General features: G+C 48.7%; 1 protein-coding gene across 4 annotated transcripts; it reads left to right on the top strand.

The window, feature by feature from the left end:
- Positions 1–1,963: 1,963 nt before the first annotated feature.
- LARP4 (La ribonucleoprotein 4) lies at positions 1,964–23,220 on the top strand. Of its 4 annotated transcripts, none has more exons than XM_054649219.2 (17): positions 1,998–2,092; positions 6,741–6,915; positions 7,120–7,264; positions 8,319–8,477; positions 8,797–8,872; positions 9,353–9,489; positions 9,719–9,822; positions 10,807–10,917; positions 11,298–11,351; positions 11,951–12,160; positions 12,604–12,707; positions 15,509–15,733; positions 16,407–16,455; positions 16,653–16,811; positions 17,354–17,481; positions 17,682–17,850; positions 18,180–23,220. In XM_054649219.2, the coding sequence occupies exons 2-17, from the start codon at positions 6,865–6,867 to the stop codon at positions 18,516–18,518; spliced, it is 2,220 nt and encodes a 739-aa protein (XP_054505194.2). In that variant the 5' UTR covers positions 1,998–2,092; positions 6,741–6,864; the 3' UTR covers positions 18,519–23,220. The 4 variants fall into 4 exon arrangements, with proteins under 4 accessions (XP_054505195.2, XP_054505196.2, XP_054505194.2 ...); XM_054649217.2 differs by having other exon boundaries at positions 7,117–7,264; XM_054649220.2 differs by lacking the exon at positions 6,741–6,915 and having other exon boundaries at positions 1,964–2,092; positions 7,117–7,264.
- The last annotated feature ends 122 nt before the right edge of the window (positions 23,221–23,342 follow it).

Raw genomic sequence — 23,342 nt, 5'->3', positions numbered from 1 at the left:
ATCTGAGCATTAGTGGTAATTTACATCCCAGCAAAGCCTAGGTCCAGGAGTCCTCAGCTCCTGCGGGATCTCAGGTGCTCAGCAGCTCTGGAAATGGGGCTAAGAACTGTTCCCTGCTGTGATCCCTCCATTGCTTTGGGAGCTCCATTTGGGCACATGCAAAATTAAGGAGCAGCTTTGGAGCTCGGGAGGTTTGTGAGCCAGGCTGATGCTTACCCTTCCCGGGGGCGTGAGTGAGGATTAAGGAGTTAATGGTTGCAAAGTGCTTTGGAGAGGACAAGTGTGGGGAAGGGGGTGAGAAGGAAGAAGTTCCTGCTCCCACAATGGACCTATGAGAGTGTTGTTCAAATGCTCCTGGAGCTCTGGCAGCCTTGGGGGACTGTTACCATTCCTGGAGAGCATTTTCAGCGCCCGATGCCCCTCAGGGGGAAGAACCTTTGCTGATATCCAACCTCACCCTCCCCTGACAGAGCTCCAGCTGTTCCCTTGGCTCCCGTCCCTGGTCCCAGAGAGCACAGACCAGTGCCTGATGTGACAAACACTGATCTGACAGGGGTTTGCTCCCGTGCTGTCCCTGCGGACTGAGGTCAGGCAGCTCTTGGCAGTGAGAGGATTCAGCGTGTGAACAGTCCCCTCCCATTTATCCTGCTCCAACTTATTTATTTCTGTTTCTGATTCTTTTTCTTTCACTCCTCCATGTCTTGGAGCTGCTACCCACGGAACAGCCAAGGGCCTGCCAGCTGGGCCGTGTTTGCTGGGCAGCTTGTGCTCCGTGTCTAATCTCCTCAATGGACCCTGATTATTCCCTGGCTCCGACTTATCCACACGGATCTGCCCAGCCCTAATTGCAGGTGATGGCGTTGGTGAGGTCCCTCACAGGGCAGGGGACCTGAGGGCTGGAATTTCCATCCTCCACCCACACCACAGAGTTTAATTCTCTTACCAAAACCAACCAGTTACCCCTCAATGCACTGTAATGTATTTTGTGGGTCTTTCTCTGAAGCAAAGTGGTTTCAAGGTGTGTTTTCCTGGCAGGAATCCCCTCAGAGCATCGTTCCTGTCTGGGGGCAACACCCAAGATGGGGTGTAGGACAGGATTTTGGGATCTCAGGACTTTTAGCAGGGCACTTTGGGCCTTGCTCAGCCCTTCTGATGCCTGAGCTCAGCTGTGCCATCCCCGCAGTGGGAGCGTTGCCTGGGCAAGGCACAGAATGGACAATTTGGGCTCCAGTGGACTCAGCCAAGCCCTTCCCGAACAGATGAGCAGAACCGAGGGCTGCCTTCTGCAGGAGCCTGCCGTGGGTTCGTGCCCCGGCTATATCGGTGCTGTCTGGAGGAAATCCTGCCCCTGTCACATTCCCGCCGGAGCCACGGCCCCTTCCCAGCACTTCCCCACCCGTTCCTGGCCGGGCCGGGCCCTGGCAGCCGCTCCGGCCCCTTCGGCACCTGCGGCCGGGGTCCCGGGGAGGGCGGCCGGGGGTCGGCCGGCAGGATGGGGACAGAGGGAGGGGACAGGGGAGCGGAACGTGCGGGATCGCAGCGCCGGCGCTGCCCTGTTCCGCAGTGTCCCTGCGGGATCCGCGGGGCTGGCCCGAAAACTGGGAAAATCGGGAAAAAAAGGGACCGGGGCGGCCGGTGGGGTCGGAGCGGGGTCTGACCGTGCCGGTGCGTGCGGTTTGTTGGAAGCATAAAGGATTATGAGTTCTTTAATTAGAAAAAACAACCAACCAACCAAAACCACCCCCAAAACCCCAAATCCGAGAATTTTCCACAACGCGGCTCATGGCCGTTCCACTCCCTCCGCGGGGGACGCCGCTTTCCCCGCGCGGCGCTGCAGCCACCGCGCCCTCTGGCGGAGCCCGGCGGGGCAGCCGCACCCCCCCCGCCCCGCGCGGGAATGGTCCGTCCCGGCCGTGCCCCGGACGCGCTCGGTGCGCCCGGAAGAGGCGGCGGCGGCGGGCGGGGAGCGGGCGGGACGGGCCGGGCCGGGCGGCGCGGCCGGAGGCGGAGCCCGCGTGTCCCGATCGCCGCTCCGGGCACCGGGGAGCGCGGGCCCGCCGGCCGCGGCGGCACGATGCTGCTGTTCGTGGAGGTGAGGTGACGGCGCCGGGCCATGTGGCGGGAGGCGGCGGCGGGAGGCCGCGCACGCCGCGCCGGGGGAGGGGACGGGGCTGACACAGCAGATCCGGGGGCGGCGGCCGCGGGCGGGTGGGGGGGTCGGGGGGCGCTCTGGAAGGTTCCGCCGGGGCAGGGGGCGGGGGAGGCGCCGCCGTGACCTTCGGGTGCCGCCGCGGCCCGGCCGTGAAGGTGACGCGGGACACGCGGGGCCTCCTCGAGGCCTCCCAGGAGCGGGCCCGGCCCGGCCTCTCGACACGCGGGGCGGCCCCGCGGGGCCGGCCCCGAGCGCGGCGCCTCGTTAATTGCGTTAATTAAACACTGGGGGTGGTTTGTGGCGCGGGAGCGGGGGGGGTTCTGCCGTTCCCCGGCGCGCCGGGTCTGGGCGGGACGAGGAGCGCGGCCCGGCCCGGCCCTGGAGGTCACCGAGGAGGGCGGGCGCCGTGTCCGCTGTGGCCCGGGATGGGGCTTCAGCTGCTCACGGCCTTTCACGGGTTCGGCCAAGCGCTTTTAGCCTTTGCTGAACGAAGCCGGGTGGCCGCCATAAACTTTGCACCGAGTTTTGTCCCGAAACGTGCGCGGAGCAAGGAGCTGCCGGGCCCGGGGGAGGAACGGAGGGAGCCGGGTGGGCGCTGGGCTGTGTCTGCACGAGGGGTTCAGCTCGGGGGGTTCTGCCCAGGGGTTTTGTTCGGGTGCCGGGGGAGATGGTGCTGGTGGGCTCACACACAAACACCGACATGTGCTCCGTGCCTAGGAGCCTCTCAATAAAGCAGTTGAGGAAACACGTTCTGTTTTTTAAGTGAATCACCTCAGTTCTGAGCTGAATGTTCCTTGGCTTCGCGGGGAGGACTAAAAGTTGTCCTGAACACGGTGACAGGCCTGGAGAATTAGAGGTTGCAGTGTTCTGCTGGAAGAGGAACTGCTGAGGCTGACGGGAGGCACGAGCAGCTGCCTCATCCCAGGCTGAGCGAGGCGAGAGGCCCCGGGTGCACGAGGCAGGTTCTGGAATGCAGGGATGGAGATGTGGACGGGAGCTGGAGCAGAGCAGGGAGCACATGGCTGCTGCTGGGGATGGGAGCTGGAGCTCATCAGCACTTTGAGATTTTTTAGGGAGTCCTAAAGCACAAACTCAACTCTGATCTTCCTCTGATAGTGTTGGGAGTTTCTGTGATCTTCATTCTGGAAGCCTCACTAATATTTAATTTAGAGTTCCTGAGGAACATATGGACTTTCTGAAGGTTTCATTTCACTGCCAGGACAGAGAGCTGGAGCTCAGAGCTAGGTGTCCTGGAATGCTGCAGTTGGATGCTTGGGAGCAGCCAGCAGCTTTATCTGAGGATCTTTGGGGATACCTGGAAAATAAGGCACAGAATGTGTGGAAGTCCCGAGGTTTTGAGGGGTATTGGCTGAGTTGCTGTAGCTGTCAGTGTTTGTTTTAGACCTGCTTGAGATGTAAACGTGGTGATTGTGCCCAGCCCTTCACAGTGTGTGAGGGGGAATATGGTTTCCTTCAACATCCTTTAGTTCCAAATTTCTGCAGTGATGGCTGTGTAAGGGCTGTATAAGGCTTGTGCTGTTTCATACATTTATGTTTGGGGCAGGCCTTTTTTCTCCCTCTAAGCCAGGATCTGTCTTAACAATTAATAATTAGGTACATTGGAATATTAATAAATACATCCAGAGAAATGGAATTGATAATGGCTGCTGGGCTCCACTCAGATGGGTATGTGCTCCTAATTCCGTATATTTGTAATTTATTGGGGAAATGGGAGTCTGTGTGTTTCAGGTGGGTGAAATGCTGCCCATGCTGTCTCCTGGTTAGAAATCCAGGACTGTGGGAAGCACTGAGTGCTGTTGGGCCTCTGGAGCAGGTGAGGCTTCCTGTGACCCCACACTGCCCCTGTTCACACTCCTCTGACCCAGGTACCACCTTCAGACAGCACAGCTGTGCCTTGGCTTTTCCAGGGGCTGGAGGAGGCTCCTGAAGGGAAAACCCTGCAGCTCCTGGTGGGAGGGATGTTCCTGTGACCACTGAAGTTACTGTGAGGTTGGGAGTTAGCAGAGCACTGCTCTGTTACCTGAAACCTGCCAGCAGCTCTGAAGGAGTTCTGTGTGTTGGTTTGACACCAACCTGTCCTTATCCAGCCTCTGAGTCTGCATCAGCCCCCCTCAGGGAGGATGGCCACACCGTGTCTGAACCCCTCAGGGTCCCCACCTGCCTGTGCCCCAGCCAGCACAAGGCTTCTCTCAGCTGCCTCCCGCAGCTTTGCTGACCTTGGGGTTTTTCCATCTGCTTACGTTTCCATTTCTGGAAAAGGGTTAGGTTCTCCCCTCACAAGTTTGGTTAAATTCTCTTTGGATTTTTTTGCTTTGTTTCTGTTTCAGAGAATTTGTCTACTCCAGGAAATCTATCACAAGATCTGAGTTAGGATTTTGGTTGCAGAATAATTTAATACTAAAATCAAATGCTTTAAAACTCTTGAGTGCCTGCAGTTTTGTTAGTTTCATTGAATCTGGTTGAGTGTAATTTAGATGTAATTACAATAAGAAAAATATCCTTTGCCATGTTTCAGAATGAGAATTTTCTTCAACAGCCAATTTTTAGGAGTTGCTGGAGGAGAATCTTTGATCCACGTTTGCTGGAAGTAGTGTGAGCAAGCGGGGAAGCTGTGCTGAGGAGGAGAGCTTTGTCAGCTCGTGGATCCCAGCGAGTGTTCCCAACCTTTGTCACTCTGTAAAGCTTTAACCTCGTCATGAAAGTTCCCGATAGCAGCTGGGAGGATCATGCTGCAGCCAATCCCACGGGCTCAGTGTTTGTAGCCTCAGTTAAATAAGCAAGAATTGATATTTTGGCCTTCTCTTCTGAAGAGCCGCTGGCCAGGATGGAGCGATTTTGCTCGTGGAGCGCAGCATGAATTTCCCAAAAGCTGATGTAAATTAGGGACTTTTTATCCTCTGCAGTCTGTGGGGTTTTGCTGTTAAGATGAGTGAGAGCAGGGCTGCATCCTGCTGGGCTGTTACAGCTCAGTGTTTCTAGCACAAGGGGAAGTGGCCCACGCTCTGTTCCAGGTGTGTGTCCCAGCCATTGTGTTCATCACTTCGTCAGAAAGCTTTTAGTCCCAATCACCTCCAGAAATGCAGTAACCACAACAAAGTGTTTCAGTTTCACTTTATCACATTTATTCCTGCAAATTACTTTAGGCCTGAGCTCAGTGCTACCCTTAGAGATGTAGGTAGCGAGGCATAGGTTATTTTTAGAAAAGAATGAATCATCTCCTGGATGTGTCTTGTTTCTTTTTGCTTTGTTGAGAAGTAAGTTCAAGGAACTGCTGGCTCTGGATCCGTGAACAGGAGCCCATGTGGGCAGGTGATGCTGCCCCAGGAGTGACCAGAAGCTGAGCAGAACTAAGTTTGGAACTGCTGAACTGCAGTGACAGCCTGTGGTTACAACAGGTTACTGGGTTTTGCTTTGCAGGTTTTGTTGGGGAACAGCTACAGAAACCTGCAAAGGGAAATACACGCGTGTCCTTTCACCCTGAACTATTTCCAGTTTCCAGCTCTGCTCCTGGGCAAAGATTAACGGGAGGGGAAGACTCTGTTGCTATGTGGATTAAATCAGTTGTGCGTGGGGGGTTTGAATCTCAGAGCTTTGCAAAAAAAAACGTGGTCTTTGTTTTGCTTCTCACATGGTTGTCTTGAACTTCTCCAGTTTTTTGGAGGCTTCTTGTTACTGAGCTGGGGCTTGTCCTTGCAGCAAACAGCTCTGGCACGAGGTGTGACCTTGGCAGAGGAATTATCTCTAAAGCTATTGCAACTGCTTCCTTATCCTTGTGCTGTGTGTTTGAGGCCTGGTAGTGAGCCACTCCTTAACTTCAGAATCCAGGAGCCTGGCCTCCGACATGCCCAGCTCGCTTATCTGTGTGTTTGTGGATATGAGCTGCATTAATGGCTTTCACCTTTTAAAGTCCAGCAAATTGCAGCAGTGAAGTGGAGCATCGTTCAGTGGCTGGAGGAACTGTTACAGCTGCTTGTGGGGTGTTGGGATATCCTGGGGGGAGAATTTTTGCAGAAGGGTAGTTTTGTTCACTGCCCTATAACTACAGTTATTATTTCTCTACATGAAAGGAGCAAAAGCCATGTTTTTCCTCTATGTTGCTGCTGGATTGTTGGATTCCTCACCTCAAATGCCTTTGAGCAGCTCTGGGAGAGGGACCTTGAAGGACTCTATCTTGTGCTGTGGGAATGAGTGTTTCTCTGGGTCAGGTGCCAGGCTGGAGTCCTGCAGTTCTTCTTGTCTGTTTCCTTTGTAACCCTTTGACTCTAATTGTGGTCCTTGTTGCCCAGGCCCAAAGTGAGCAGATCCTGTTCTCTCCCCAGCAGGCTGGGATGGTGTGTAAGTTTGTCTTGGCAATTCAAACCTTTAATCTCCTTGGTTACCAGTCTGAGGAAATCATTAGTGTCTGTTGATGTGTGTAAGACTCCTGGGGAATGGGGTAGGACTGGGGTAAGTTCAGGAGGAATCCTGACACAGCACAGGTGATGCTTGGTTAGCACAGATGTCACTAATTCGGTTAAGTTATACAGTTTCTTCTCCTTGACATATGTTTTTTTACCTTCCTTTCTAGGAAGGGGTCTGGAGGAGGGAAAATTTCCCTTTCTGGTGAAAGGGGACTGGAGCATTATGACAGTCAAGTCTTTAAAAGCTTATGAGTTCCCAGAGTCCTTGCCGAGTAGCCGCTGCCTCCGCTGATGTTGTCGGATGTCAATAAAGAGAGGTTGAAGGCAACACTTCTCATGGAGGTAGAAACGAAATACTTGGAAAATACCAAGGATTTTCCTGTTTTCATTAATAAAAAAAATCACATAGGTGCTTAATAGCTGGGTAGACACTTGAGATGTGGAACTCTAGAGACAATCACTAAATTTGCCTGTATTTCCTGGCTTGACTTCTGAGGCTTCTCTGGGTTGCTCTCACTCACCAAAGCGTTCTGCTCTCTTCAGCAGGTAACATCGAAAGGTGCTGGCTTGAACCCCAACGCTAAAGTGTGGCAAGAAGTGCCCCAGGGCAGTGGTGAGGCCGTGCCCCCCACCAATGGCACAGAGCACACGTGGCAGGAGACAGCAGCAGCCCAGGGGACTCCAGCTGAGGGTGAGGAGTTGGGACAGGGGTCGTGATACGGCCCCTCCTGGGGGACACTGGGGGAGTTCAGCTGTGAGGAGCAACCTCTGGCTCTTGTCCTTGAGGCTGTCAGTGCTGATGGAGCAGTGTTATAAAGGAAGATGAGAAAGCAGCAGCTGGTTTGTGAAGGTCCCAGCAGTGGGCTCTGAGCTCTGCTGGAACAGGATTCAGGGGCCCAGTGATGACCAAGTAACGCGCTAAGAGGGAGCAGGGTGCTGAATGTGTAGAAATGGATTCATGACATGGCTGCACTTGAGCATCCACTGGACCCTGTGAACAGGAAAATGAGATCTGAGGGCCACCTGCAATCCTGGGGAGCTGAGGTACTGCTGAGAACTGTCAGAACATTTGTTTGGGACTCCTTTCCATTCAGGCTGTTCCACTGCAGTCCCATTCCCATCCTTGCCACACAGGCAGGGTCCAGAAGTAAGGATTCAGCTGGTTTCACTTGTCTGGCTCAGACTTGATCTGGGGTGTAGCTGAGGTGACTCAAAGCGTGGCAGAGGATGCAGAAGATTCCCTGCAAAATGGTTTAGTAAAAGTTAGGGATAAAGAAGAGAACATTCAGCTTGCATGGCCTTGTCAAAGGTTTCTGGTAAGTCAGCAGAAGTGAGGGGAGAGCGCTGGGTTTGTGCTTTGCCTGACAGAAACTCATTTGTCTCTTCATAACAAAGTGAAGCAATTGAGGCAGTGTAAGCAATTTTCATCCCTCGTTTTTAGCAACCTCACTTTAATATTTTAAATTTCACGTGGACGGACTGGTTTTTAGATTCTCTGCCACTTTGGGGATCAATTTCAGGATCCTTTATTTACTTTTATTTGCTTTTCCCTGAGAGCCTGGTGCAAACCAGATTTTCCTGAAATTGGAGAGGTAAAAGTTCTATCCAGCACAAAGCCTAAGAAGTACAGGCTAAGGTTAGACACTCTCAGGTACAGCTTTCTTGAGTATTTGTTTGAATGTTGGTAGCCAGAATTTTTCAAATGGGAAATATGCTGAAGCTGACAGGAGTTTTCCTGCTGCCAGGTAACATAGAGATCTCAGAGGACAGCTGCAAGCAGTATGAAGTGATGTATTCCCCATCCTGTGAAGCCACAAGGAATGGCACAGGACTTGATGAGGCGTCAGCAAATGGAATTGTCCTGGCGACTGAAGATCTGGGATACCAAATCTATGAAGTGTCTGGTGAGTGTCTAAGTTCAAATGCTGATGTCTGTAACCCCCCTGGAGCTGCTCTAAGTGTGCTGTGACCAAGTCAGAACTCTGACATGCCCATGTGTCTCCAAGGAGCTCCAGTATGGCCTCAACACGTGGCCAAACAAGAGCAAAGTGGGATCAGAGTCATTTTGAGACTGTGGTGTCTGGGTCTTTAATCATCTTGCATGAGCTTTTCCTCTTGGTCACACCCAGAGGGATTTATTCTTGTATTCTGCAATGAGATGTGTCCTTGCCTGGTCTTGTTGCCATGAAAGTGGGAGCTGATGGTGGATGTGGTCCCTTTCAGGTGATGGCAGCTCCACTGTGTCCACAGAAGACATTAGAGAATGTTTGAGAAAACAGCTTGAATTCTGCTTCTCCCGGTAGGTGCAGTGGTACAAACCCTTTATTGAAATCCTTGGCAAATGTCCCTCCTCTTGGCTAGATATGTACCATCACCCTGATAAAAACACCAACCAAGATTTGCTGATGTGCTGTAGGAGCCCCATGGCACCTTCCAGCTGTTTCAGTCCTGTCTGTGCAGCTGTGTCCTTGGATGAGGATGACTTTGTGCTTCACAGTCATAAGATGTTGAGATCATACACTGTGTAGCACCAGAAGTCTTTCTGGCAGATCCTTTTTGCAGACCAAGGTGTAGGGCACTAGAACTTCATTAAGTTTTTAAAATTATCTTACTCTGCTTTGTGTTGATTTGCTGGGATTTGTTCTAGGAGAGAAAATCTGAGGCTGTTTTGGTTGTGAATGGTACTGGTGAATATTTATTTAAGCCTGTAGGTATCCTCTTGTTTTGAGTTTTCTCTAAGTTCGGATCTTTATTAGATAATATTTTTCTAACTTTTTAGAGAGAATCTTTCAAAGGATCTCTACTTGATGTCTCAGATGGACAGTGATCAGTTTGTTCCAATATGGACAATTGCCAACATGGAAGGGATTAAGAAGCTGACAACGGACATGGACCTTATTCTTGAAGTTTTGAGATGTAAGTCTGGGATTTTGGTATCTGTATCAGTAGCACAAAGAATCATTCCATGCTTCAGAGGGATGTTGCAGTCTCTGAGCTGGTTATGGTTTGTTGTTCTGGTAAATGGGGACAGGCACTTTACTGAGTAGGAGGCTGTTCCAAACTCCTGAATTCTCATTCTTTTTTCCAAGTTCCATGAGAGAGTCTGCTACTGCTAAGATGTCCAAATTTTATACTTTATTTTCAGCTTCTCCTATGGTACAAGTGGATGAAAGGGGGGAGAAAGTCAGACCAAACCACAAGCGATGTATTATCATTCTCCGTGAGATCCCTGAAACTACACCTATAGAGGTAAATCGAGAGAAAGGAAATAAGGAACTGGGACTGGTTTTGGAAGGTGTTTTCAACAGGGCTTCAAAGAGCACCAGGCAAAGGTCAGCTGGTGTTTAATTGGATTAAACACGGATATTTTTCTTCTAGACCACATCAGTAACTTTTTCCGCTTGGGTGCAGTGTCAAAATATCCAAAACAAAAACTTATTGTCATTATCCCTTCCCATTATTTACTACTATATTTAAACCTTCTTAAGTAAACTTTTTTTCCACCAAAGCTGATCTAGCTTGGCTTTTCTGGAAGGAAGTTTGAACTGGTTTCTTTTCAGATCCAAAAATAAATCAGTCCAGGGCATAGTTTGGAATTCAGGCTAAATTTTTGTCACAGCAATAATTTTACTTGAAGTCAGACAGTTGTTTTGGCAGCAAGAAATGTTACTAAACACTTCTCATTCATTGAGCCCCAGCATGAGCTGAGCTCATTATGCCCGAGGAGGGAGGATAATAAAATTCCTCCCGATACTTGGCAAACAGAATGATTTAGTTCTTTGTTTTTTAAAGTTGTAATACATGGTGTTAGTCTACCAGCATTTTTAATGAGTTCTTTTAATGCAAACTCCGAGCAGCTGCTTGTCCCTCTCTTTACAATCTGATTATTGCAAAGCTGTCAGGTCGCCTTGACTTAGAAATATTTCATGGAATCATTGCTGTCTCCATGACTCTGCTGATCTAAAGCCACAGTTTTCCTACCTGTTTCATATGAAAACATCACCAGGTCTACACAGATCTTGATTTTCTTACAGCTGTGGCTGCTCTGTTTTATCTTGGGGAGCCCAGGAGGCTGAAGGAGGATTTGTGGCTTAAGAAGCAGGTAGAGGGAAATTTGGTCAGGGGAATAAGAAAACATCCCTGGTCACGGGAGAGCAGCAGCTGAGGAGCTGGAGCATAAACTTGGGTCACTTCAGTGTTCACTGTACAAGGGCCCTGAACTTGTCTCCCCAGGAGGTGAAGGCTCTGTTCAAGAATGAGAACTGCCCCAAGGTGATAAGCTGTGAGTTTGCTCACAACAACAACTGGTACGTTACATTCCAGTCCGACACAGACGCCCAGCAGGTGAGGCTGCCTTCCTCTGACACCCCAGCTTTAATCCTTCCCCTGCTCAGGGAAAGTGCACCTGTGCTTCCTGTAGCTAAAAGAAATATTTATTTACTGATCCCCTTTTTGTTGTTTTAAGAGATTACTGGCAGATTCTGGTTAATAAGACCAAAGGTGGGAGATTGTGGGGTTATAATTCCCTTGCCTGGCTCTTGCCTTGGCATTCTCTGGCCATGACTGGCACTAGAGTCCTGAATTTGAAGTGTTAATGAATTTGGCTGGGCTGACAGGGAAGCACATGACTGCACATTTGTGTTAAATCATGGAACATCCTGTGGGAAGTATAACTTTTATCAAGATAGTCTAATGTTGATTTTTTTTTTTTTTTGTATCTGCAGGCATTCAAATACTTAAGGGAAGAAGTGAAAACCTTTCAGGGCAAGCCAGTAATGGTGAGGCTGCTTTAGCTGCTGTTTCTGTTGGGATTGCATGGTGTTGTTTCTGTTTGGATGATGGTGACCATTTCTGGGGGGTGATCCAAGGACTCAGCAGTGGGATCGTCCGTAACTCTGGCTCTGGAGGCTGAAACATGAACAAGGTCATGGGGAGCTCTGACAAATTACAGTTCAGTGGCTGCTGGTTACTCACAGCACTGTTCCCAGGGGTGGTGAAATACATTCCTGTGCTGGCTTCCCTTCTCCACTTGCCCCAGAATCTGGGTTTGCAGAGCTCAGGAGAGGGATTCCTGCCACTGTGAGCCTTGGGTTGGCTGCTGCACAAAGCAGGCTGGAGCAAAGCGCATGCACTGTGACGGGAGCTGTCACGATTGGAGTCTGGACAGTTCCTACATTTATCTTCAATTTTACAGATCAGCCAGCTAAAGCAACGTGTGTCCTTGCCCTTATCATGCTGTGGGAATACGAGCTGGCCTGATTTTATCAGTTTTTATTCATAAACAGTAATGAACCTTCACATCCCTCCAGCAGGCAAGAAAGATTCCACGTTCTCCTTTTCTCCCAGCTGACACCTGGTGTGATTTGCTGTCTTGCAGGCCAGGATAAAAGCCATCAACACGTTTTTTGCTAAGAATGGTTACCGGGTGGTGGATTCCAGTGTGTATCCCCAGCCCGTGCAGACCCAAGCCCAGTTTGCCTCCCCCCTGTTTATGCAGCCTGTATATAGCCCTCAGCAGTACTCCATTTACAGCATCGTGCCTCAGACGTGGTCTCCGAATCCTGCACCTTACTTTGAGACACCACTGGTGAGTAACAGCTGAGAAGGGGAGGAGCCCAGCCCATGGGGGGTGATTTGGTTAATAATCACTAGGGTGAGTGGGTGTTCCAGGTTTCTTGGTCAGATCCTTCTGGTTTGTGACACTTCTGTCTTGATAAAGCAACGCTGTCAGAGAGCTGCCAGTCTCACCATTGGCTGCCACGTATTTCAAGGAATTTTGGTGTGAAATTCCATTATTCTGCAGCTTGTGTTACTGGAAGAGCCCATAGCTTTTGCAGGAATGGGGGAACTCTGCTAAAGCAGATGCAGACTGTGAACCTGTGGAGATTTGGCTGGAGCAGTGAATTCCCACCCCAGTAGATGCTGTAGCCCAGTGTGAAATTACAGCCATGAGTAACTGCTGAAGCTGATCATTAATCTGCAAACATTCTCTTTGTAGCTCAGCCACTGAGACTGTTGTGTCTGTTGCAGGCCCCGTTTCCCAACGGTGGATTTGTGAATGGCTTTAACACACCAGGATCATATAAAACAAATGCTGCTTCTCTGAGTATAGGTCGCCCATTCCACAGGAATCGGTAAGAGAGTTCTGCCAGGGGTTTGCTCCTGCAAAACTTGCACTGCTGAGATCCTCAGGTGTTCCTTGCATGCCACATGCAGTGTGATGGGATCACATTATTTGTTTTACTTTATGAAATGAGTAATGTTTTTCAACTTTACTAAAAAAATGAAGTAGAAGGTGGCAGCTTAAGAGCCTAAAATAACGGACACAGTGCTGGAGAGAACCAAGGTAACTCCTTTAAAAGCCTCAGAGGAATTTTTGCAGACAAATAAATAACTTCCTCCTGAGGTCATACTTGTAATTATGTTTGTTATACACAGATTATAAACTCCTGCAGCACAACATAAGCCTTTCCTGCTGGGATCAGGCTTGTGGAGCTGCTGGTTCCTGCAGTGGGAGTTGCTTGTCCTGATTGCTGCGTCCAACTGCTCGATGCTGGGGCTGTTCCTGTAATTTATTTGCTTTATCCCCATCTTTCCTGAGAGTTGTAAGGACTTAGCTCAGATACAAACACTGGGGAGGAGGAAACACTTTGTATTGCCAGAGCAATTGCTCTGTGAACACAATGGAGTTGTAACCTGTGTGTGGGGGTGGGAGTTGTTTGTGTGCAGCACTGGGCTGGGATCATGGGAATTGCTGTTGGTATTGTTAGAGAGATCAGTCAACAGCTGCCAGGGCTGTGAGTGGGTTTGTGGTGCAGCTCAGGTCTGTGGCTGTTGGCAGAAGGGAACTTCAAGCTTTGGTCTGTGGTGACTCAGCAGAGTCTTAACCCAGACTGTGGAACTGGGAGCGTGACTGCCTGGAAGATGGAGCAGCTGCTCCAGTTGCAGCTGCTCAGCTCCAAACTCACATCTTGACAAAGCTGGTTTGGCTTTTTTTTTTTTTTTGCTTTAAATTGTGCACTATCTTGAAACCTGTAAAGCTCTCAGGTACATGGACCCTCATGGAGATACAGATGCTGCAGCTGTGCAAGAGCTGTGGTATCCAAGTGCTAGCACCTTGAGATGCCTCCTTGTACATCACATCTGCATAATAACCCTAAGCTTTTAAAATCCTGGTGGTGTAAAGGCTTCAGTTTGTAAGAGTGGAGTGCTTGAGGTGGCAGCTTTAGGGTGAGTGTGTGCAGGTCCTGCCGGCCCAGTGATGATCAAGTATCGCGCTAAGAGAGAACAGGTCACAGTTGGGGCTGGGCAGCCTGTGCTCCCTGCTTGTCCTTCCTCCTGCTCTTCCTTCCTTCTGCTCTCACATGATTTCTCCTCCTCCTCTCTGCTCTTTTTTTCCCCCTCCTTTATTTTTCCTTGTCTTTTCTGCTTTGCTCTTCTGCCCAGACAAGACTGTGGCCTTCTCAATGACGGTTAAGATTATGAGATCTGAGGGCTGAACAGTGACTTGAGAATATGCCATTTTGAGAGCAACTCGGACAAAATGGAAGGATTCAGTTGACTTTGCTCCACCTCCTCCCTGTGGTTGTTGCTGATGGGAAACTAAAACTTTATTGGGCCCTTAAATCTGGTTCTTGAAGCTGGGAAGTGTGAATTCATCTCTGTTCAGCAAATCTCCTCTTGCCCTGCAGAAAAGCTTGTTTGGAGAGTTCATCCAGCTGCTGCTTTTGGGTTTCTGTCCTGGCTCATTAAACCTGGTTTGTTTTGTGCTACAGACAGTTAATAGTTAACTGCTGGAGTTTTCTCTGTAGCTAAACATTTGTTTAAGCCACTCGTATTTATTTTGTGCTGATTTGTTGCAACATCCTTGTGGGAAAGGGAGATGGAGGAATTGTACTTTGGCTGGCACTAGGAGAGTTTCTTCTGATTTCATGGAATGTTATAATGAGATTGTTTAAAAACAGCAAGTGTGCAAAATCCTCCTGCTGCCCTTAAATTATGAGATGTGCAGAGTTTACCAAAGGAGAGAGAATTTGGGTTCTTGTCTTTGATCAGTGCTGCATGGAAAACCAGTGAGGAGCAAAAGTAGGAAATTGTTGAAGACACCTAAATGCTGCTCCAGAAAACTGTTCCGTATTGTGCTGGATCTGAACTTTTCTGAAGAATTCTGCATTTAAGACCCTGAGCCTGAACTTGCAGCAGCCCTGAGAGTCAGAGCTGTGTCTGTGCTCAAAGGAACCACAGCTTTAAAGCTGAGTAATCAATAATGGGGTGGAACATTTGGGGGTTGGGAGCTGCAGAGTCAGTGCTGGGGGTTTGGGAATGGGAGCAGCCAGGCTGAGCCTGGCCGTGCATGGAAGGACTCGGCTGCCCTGGCCTGATCTGCCATGTTCAGTCACTCCTGGCCTTGTGGCTCAGTTCAGTTTGTTTGCCTGTGGCCAGATCAGTCTGTTCCTTGGCCTTGGCTTATTTCTCCAGTTCCATTTCCAATGCCCTGTGCCAGTGCTGCAGGCTCAGACAAAGGAAAAATTCTTCTTTGGGTTCTTCTGGCTCTTCTCTGACCCCTGGGTTTTGGGATTTTTTTTTTTTCTTGTTTGAGGTTTTGGGGCTTTTTTTCCCCTCCCAGGTATCTTTTTGGCAGTGATCTCAAACAGGAGTTCTGGTGCTTGCTGACCTGCTTTTCTTGTCACTGTGAATCAGCTGCAGGTGGTGGTGGCTCTGCTGTGGTTCCTCAGCACGGGGGTCCCACAGCTCTTGCTCTCCTATGGTTTCTCAGCACAGGGGTCCCACAGCTGCTGCTCTCCTGTGGTTCCTCAGCACGGGGGTCCCACAGCTCCTGCTCTGCTGTGGTTCCTCAGCACGGGGGTCCCACAGCTCTTGCTCTCCTATGGTTCCTCAGCACGGGGGTCCCACAGCTCCCACTCTGTCCCTGCAGGGTGAAGCCCCATTTCCGCTCGTCCAGCAGCTCGGAGCACCCGGAGGGGCCGCCCGGCGCCGGGGCCCTGCCCATGGGGGACCTGAGCAGAACCAGCTCCAGGAATTTTGTCATGGAGCGCCACAACAGCTCATTAGCTGGGCACCAAGAGCAAGGGTATTCCCAGAAGGATTCTCCCACGGCACAGCTGGAGCAGAACGGCGACTACGGCGTCGGCAGGGGCAGGTAAAGGGCTGTGTCCTGTGTGTCACACAGCAGCTGGGACTTGGCTGGTGTGAGCCAAAGATACCAACCATCAGCACAAAATATATTTCTGTAAGGAGCAGCCACGAGAAAAGTGATCCTTAAGTAAATCAGGAGCAGTAAATGCTGACCTGGGAGCAGGAATGGTTCCAGTTCACTCTCCAGCTCATAGTTACTCTGACAAACAGCTGGCAGTAAGACAGTGAGGTGTCTTTATTTTAAAGTAACTGATTTGTTTCCAGAATTAAAACAGATGTTGAAGTAAAGTTGACATCTGTATTGGTGTAAATAAGTGAATCCTCAGTTGGGAATTTGATGCTCCTCAGTGTTTTGAGATTAACTGTTTTTATCTCTTTGTAATTCAGGGTTTAGACACTTGAAAGGGCAGATCAGTGAGAAATCAGTCTAATAAGTTTATTACTGTATAATAATTGTCCCTGTGCTCGGTCAGATGCTCATGCAGGGAGCTGAGAAAGAGGAGCAGTTCCCATATTTACTCTTTTCCAACTTCTTCCAAAGTTGGAGCTGTGGCCCCTCCTGAGGAGGGAGAACACCCCAGAGCCATGTGTGGGGAAGGCTCAGCTGTGCTGCCCCCATGCAGAGCAGTGCCCAGTGCACTGGCTGGATGCACTGACTGCTGTTCTTGTATTTAAAGGAGGAACGTGTTCAGAGGTCGGAGGAGACGGGAGGACGACCGGGTTTCAGTAAGTTCTGCTTCCCCTTTTGCAGGGAGTCACACAAAGTGCAGAGTGTTGGCTTCTCAGTTATTGAATGAATGGCAGAGTCCTTAAATCCTCAGATTACATTGGGGGCTTACAGTTTTCCTAGGAAGTTCCTGACACTTGCTCAGGGCTTTCACTGCTGTGTTACAACTCCAGTAACTTCTGTTTTCCCTCTCCAGAGACCTCAGCCTTCAGCAGAAACAAAGACTCAGACACCAAAGTTTGACTTGCTTGCATCCAATTTCCCACCTTTGCCTGGCAGCACAGCAAAAATTCTGGGAGAGCCTGTGCTGGAGAGCAGGATGTCCGACATCGTTAAAGGAGTCTGCAAAGAGAAGGTGCCTGCTCCTGTCTCTGTACTCACATGGGCCTATCTGGGTGCTGTGACTCCCTTTTCCCTGTTAAAGGGTTGGTTTGTTAGAGCCACGATTCACTGCTTTAATCCCAGGCCTCATAGTGCATTTCCCAAGGGTTTTTGTGGGATGCAGTTATGGTGTTGTTAGGGCTGATGCAGTTATGCTGTTGTAAACTCAGTGGTGTTCAGGAATAAAACGGGCAAAAGAGGAATGTTGGCTGTTGGAGTGGGAACAGTTGAGTGAAGTGTGGGTAAGGGATCTCACCAGATGAATCCGCTCTTTGAGCTGGTAGGACTGAGCACTGACATTCTGGATGACCTAGCCTTAGTTCTGGTTTTACCCACAGCTTGTTTTGCCCATATAAGGAGGTATTGCTTTAGAGGTGCTGATCCAAAAGAAGTAAAATTCCTGTCATCAGGACTTGAGCAGCCTTTGGGAGTACCCCACTTCTCAGATGTCTTACAGTGCCATATTGTGGAGCAATTTGAGTATTCTGTATTTTGCAACTTTTGCTCTGTGTGCAGGAAAGCAAAGACTCCCTGTGCCCCTGCCCTGCTCCTGCTCCCGCTCCAGAAGAACAAACACCCAGCACTGCCCAACCGCCCGTGCCCAGCGTGAGCTCCCCAAGCCAGACTGAGCCTGTGGTGCTGAGGTATGCAGAGAACATCTCCCACCAGTGTCTAGCAGTAATGTTGGGTGGTATCTTCTCCAGAGGCCACCAGATGGAAAGAACAGATCATGCTGGGGATGGCCGTGCTGCTCTGTTCTGCACTTGTGACTTGAAAGCAAGGAAATAATCTCTGAAACCTGAATGTCGGTAGGTTTTAATTTGAATTGTTGTTGGTTTATCAGCACGGTTCAGCCAGAGAGCAAACCAGAAGAAGTGTCTGCTCCAAAGGACGTGGCCAGCCCGGCTTCTCCGCCGGCATCCGTCTGTCCCATCAGTGCTGCAAAGCCACCGAGGACAAACACCTCCTCACCTTCTGCTCAAGCAAGTGCAGCTCCTGCTCTGTCAACACAGGTAAGGCACAGAGCAGGGAATGGGAATGACACAGGGGGCGTGCTCCAGGCTGTGCAGCTGGTGGTGCTCCAGGCTGTGCAGCTGGTGGTGCTCCAGGCTGTGCAGCTGGTGGTGCTCCAGGCTGTGCAGCTGGTGGTGCTCCAGGTTGTGCACCTGGTGGTGCTCCAGGTTGTGCACCTGGTGGTGCTCCAGGATGAGCTGGTGGTGCACCTGGGAGCTCCTCTCTGCTCGCTGTGCGTGTTGCTGCTCTTGTGCCGTGGCTTTGTGCCTGGTCTAGGCTGGGAGGCGGCTGTGGTGCATGAACCTCACTCTTCTCCTTGCTCCCAAAGGAGCCTCGCAAGCTCAGCTACGCCGAAGTTTGCCAGAAGCCCCCAAAGGAGCCACCTGCAGTCCCCGTGCAGCCTCTGAGGGAGCACCGCACCAACATCGTTGCCCCAGCCAAAAATGAAGAGAACGGTCCGTCGGAGAAGGCTCCGGAGAAGGCTCCTCACGAGAGGCCCGAAGGGAGAATGAAGGATTACTGCGGGTTCCGCGGCAGCGGAGCTCCCCGGGGAGCTGCTGGGAAAATCAGGGAACAGAGGCGCCAGTTTGGACGCAGATCTTCGCCTCAGGGAGCGCCGCGCCGCGCGGGCAAGGAGCAGTTCGTGCCACCCCGGTCACCAAAGTAACGCTGGGCCAGCCAATGATTCTCTGTTTCACTTGAGCTGTGGACTAAAGAGCAGCAGAGAGACTGAGGAGGGAAGGATTCGGGAAGGGGAGTATTGAACTGGAGCGTGGCTTGTGTGGAGAAGTTGTGGAGGGTCCCAAAATTCATCTCTAAAAGTGATTTCACAAATGCTGGAGGATTCCAATCACTATAAATATAGAGATTATAATTTTTGTATTTTTTGTTTTTAATTTGCAGAGGGTTTCCTGCTTGAAATCAGCTTTGGGATTGTGAGAGTAGCGTTTTGACAAAGTGAAAGGATATGAGTTGACAATTAACCTGTCCCTCGGTGTAGGAGGAAAAGGATAAGAGAATATTATTTTTGGAAAAAGCATTTCTGTAAAATTAGAACTTTTTTTAACCTATTTAACGTTTGGCTTGCGGGCTGGTGTGTCTGCCATGGCCTGGCATTGCAGAGGCCTCTGCAGCAGCATGAGCGGAGCGAGTGCAGCCAGACCTGTTGTCATCACGTAGTCACTGGTGATGAAAACTGAATGTACTACTGTAGTGTAACCCATGTGTTTCCAGCTTGAAATAGAGTCTCTTGACCTTACTAATATTTCATTCAGCAAGCTTTTTAAGGTGTAAGTTTTGCAGGATACTGGATTGTAGATGAGAGTGTGTGGACAGCAGAAATTGTCTCGTAGACGCAGTGGAAGGAGGCAAAGGGAGCATGTGAGAATCTTTATTATGCCCTTTTTCCTCGCCTCCTTTTGAGGGCAACTCCTTAGGTTTGGGGTTTTGTTTGTTTGCTTTTTCCCTCTCTTGTTACTTTCTCTAATTTCTTTATTACAGACTTTAGTGCATTTTTCTTGGTGTGTTTTCCTGAGGCAGCCCCAGGGTAGGATGGGCAGGTGGCTACACAGCACCTGGTGTTACCTGCACAGGTAAGGAGCCTGGAGTTCCAGCTGCAGGTGCTGAATTCTGCCTTGCAGGTGGGAACTCTGGGCACTCACTGTCATCTCTGGATGACTGAGCAGCAAACCAGAGCTGTGGCTGGGTTTTCTCTGTGCTGACTCTGGAATAGGCTGTTGGCTGCTGTATTGCCAGAAATCAGGGTTTAGACTCCTGGGAACTTGTTGTTTACAGCTGATGTCATAGCAACTGACTCTTTTTAACTGTTTCAAGTGGAGCTAAAGATGCAGAGTTAAGGAAATCCCCTCTGGAGCAGTGGCTCCTTGCCAGCTGTGTGCTGACTGAATTTCAACACTATTGTGCAGTAAGTGGTTAAGTTTCAGGGTGATTAATGACCGAAATAGGAACATTCAGCGCATTAATCTGCCAAAATCAGCATACCAGGGTTCAAAGTTCTGTATAAAGCGTTAGGGAAAAGTAGCTTCCAGCAGTAAGAATCACATCTTTATTTTTCCTCTTTTTTTTTTTTTTTTAGTGAATAGCAAGTGTACAAATTTAAAGTTGTAAGTTGTGAACACTGGAAAACTCAATTGTGATATATTCCGTAACCATCTTAGTAATATATGCTCGTGTTGCCATAGAATGAATGTAAGTGGCAGTTAAAATAACTGTGAAATTTTTCATCTTCTGATTTCTTAGCCAGATAACCCTTGGCGACTTGGGCCTCAGTAGGATTCTCTATCAACTGCTTGGAGAACACTCATATCTATTTTTATAAATATATATATAAAGCCAGAGTTGTCATTTCTCTAACTTATTATTCAGCTTGGCAATTGCTTTGAGTTGATTCATAACACAATATAATGTATTTATGCAGTTAACTGTTCATTTCTAGGCATGTTACAAAGAGAGAGTCAGAGAATCATCGAGTGGGCTGAGTTGGAAGGGACCCATCAGGATCATGGAGTCCAACTCCTGGCCCTGCACAGACACCCCCAAAATCCCACCCTGTGCCTGGGAGCATTGTCTAAATGCTTCTTGAGATCAGACAGGCTTGGAGCTGTGACCCCTTCCCTGGGGAGCCTCTTCAGTGCCCCACCACCCAGGGGAAAGGATTTTTTCCTCATCTCCCACCTCAGCCTTCCCCAGCTCAGCTTCCTGCCATTTCCTCGGGTCCTGAAGTATGTATACATATATATATTTATATATATAGATATATATATATGTATATATAAACCCCAAAATCACTATTCACTTTGAAACTACCTGTACTGGGTTTGGGAGGTTTTTTTTTAATTTAGTGAAAAAAAATCGTTGATCACATCCACAGTTAGGGATTCTTACAGACCCTTCTCCATTTATTTTGATGATGCTACTCTTGTTGGAGCAATAGGGAAGTTTAACTATTTAGTGTCAGAGTCCTGAAATGCAGTGAATGCAAAGTTGAATTCATTTTAAAGGCTCTAAACAATTCCTGCAGCCAAACTGGAACAAAACAAGCTGTGTAGGGTGGTTCATGTCTGCTTAGGGGAGGCGTGTTCTGGGACGTGGAGGGAGCGTTGGGATGCCGACAGCTTTGCCTGTTTGGAGCAGGAATCGAGAGGGAAAAGGGGCTGGTGCAGATGTGGCTCAGAATTCCTTGATCCAGTGTCAGTGACTTGCTTGTGCTGAGAGGACCTGAGTGGTGAAGTGGAGCTTTGCCATGGATCACATGAGGGAAAACCCAACCAGCCGTGGCTCCATCTTCCTCCTTGTGGGCTGTGGGAAGGGGGTGCTCTGTGGGTCCTGGGTGTTTCCAGCAGCAGCAGCAGCAGCAGCTCGTGCCTCCTGTGCAGGGGATGTAGGTCAGGCTGTAACTGTTGGCTTTTCCCAGCATATCCAAACCTCTCTCAGCTTAGTGCACTTGGAATGATTCATTTCACACCTGCGTGCAAGGATTTCACCTGAGCATTTCCCTTCCACCATTTCCAGCTGTGGTTTGGGGTTTGGTTTTGTTTTTGGTTTTTTTTTTCCTTTCTATTCTTTTCTGTGCAGGGGGAAATTCCCAGTTGGATACAGAGGCTGTGGAGCTGTGTTGGGGTGGGAGTTCTCCTCAGCACTGGGACCTGGCAGGGGCTGGCTTTGCCTTTTCCTCTCGTGCTGGGCTGGGAAGGATTTTGTGTCTCCCCAGCAGTTTGCCAGCTGGGCAGACTGGGGAGGCTGGGCCAGAGGGGTGGTTTGGAACCAGACCCACAGCTCCTGGGTCCACGGGAGCCTCTCCCTGTACCTGGCTCCAGGTGCTCTCCAAGTGCCCAGAGCTCTCCGTGTTCCCTCTGGGTGTACGGACACAAACTGTCCTGCTCTGCTGATGTTAAAGACCAGGAGGTGCAAATCACACCTAACTTTCAGTTTTAGGAACTGTGACTTGTTTTCAGAGTTGTTGACTTCTGTTAGGGACAGAAATACGCTCCCCAGTTCAGGTCTTTTCCAAATTACTGCGTGTGGAAAAGATTGGGCACCCTCTCGTGCTTCTGCTGGGGAGCGAAAAGAAGAAATTCTTTGCATGTGATAGTAAAATTAAAAGTGCAAAAAGTTTTGTTTCTTTTGATTTCTAACATTAAGTTAGTTTTATAGTATCTTACATTCCTGCTCTTGTTGTTTTGTTGGTTTTTTTGTTTTTCTTTAATTAGCCTGGCACAGTATGATGGTGCAGTTTTAGCTGTAGGAAAAAAAAAAAAAGTAACCCACTATTAACCAGAAGAGAAAGATGATACTGTGGCAGATCAGTAGCAAATAAGTGACTTAATCAATGCTTTACTGTAGTTAAATAGCTATGGCCTTACTACTTTGTCAATATCAGCTTAATTGTCTTGAAACTGTCTGCGATTTTTACTGTTCCCAGGTGAGTGTACCTGGGCTGAGATATCTGGTATGTACAGATGATATTTTAAATTTGTAAAATGCACCATTGTATTACAGATGATGCAACAGAAATGCACTTCGGGGGGAAATGGCTTCTGATGAGTTTTTTTGTAAATCCTTGATTACTACAGATATGCAATAGAGTTTTTGTTTCTAATTTTGATATTTCCTTCTGAAACGTAAGATTGTTGCCATTAATCTGAATGATTTATCATGCTCTTCTTTGCGTGTATATATTCCATATAGTCTGAGCTTCCTTTAGGATGGTACATAATTTTGGGTTGTTGTAGTATTTTAGTTGGCTCTTCTCTTCAGTGCCTTTAGTGTAGGCACTTCAAGAGGTTCATTGAGTCTGTTTTTAATGTACAGTTGGGAGGACTTGAAATGGAGTTAAAGCAACTTATTTCTGAAAAAAAAATCCATCTGCAAACTAACCTGTAACAACTTTAAAATTTTATATTTAAGAACCAGATGTTTATTTTTATGGAACTTCAGTTATGGATACAGTTTCCAAAAAAAAAATGCAACTTCAAATGTAAACAGACTGTGCATAAATGGGTTTTGTTCTAATTTTTATAGAATACAAAATATTCAGATAATATATTGAGCTCGAGTTACTACAGACATCTTGTTCCTCCCGGATGAATCCAGCTTCCCCTTGGCATTGACGATCTCTCTTCAAAGTGTTAGGAAAGGAGAAAAAAGCGACTTATCTGGCTTTTAGACTGTCTGTTCTGGTTTATTCCTGTTGTCAAAATGTCCAAAACAAAATTTGTGTAAAGTAGGTTCATGCTTTAAGTGTTCAAATGATAATACATGTATTTGTATTTGTTTTTGACATTGCCAAGGTGCTATGGGAAATTGAAATAACAGTTAGAAAAATAAAGCTGATTTAAAAGAGAAAAAAACCCCACCAAAAAAAAAAAAAAAAAAAGAAAACAAACCAAAAAAAAAAAAAGAAAAAAAAACCCTTAAACCACAAATCCATGAGCTCTTACTTGTGTCTGTGGAGGGTGAAATGGTTTTTAGT

This window comes from Agelaius phoeniceus, chromosome 35 (genome assembly GCF_051311805.1).
Source record: "Agelaius phoeniceus isolate bAgePho1 chromosome 35, bAgePho1.hap1, whole genome shotgun sequence".
NCBI classification, from domain to species: Eukaryota; Metazoa; Chordata; class Aves; order Passeriformes; family Icteridae; genus Agelaius; species Agelaius phoeniceus.
Note: the sequence above shows the minus strand (reverse complement) of the source record. Positions and strands in the feature narration are given on the sequence as shown.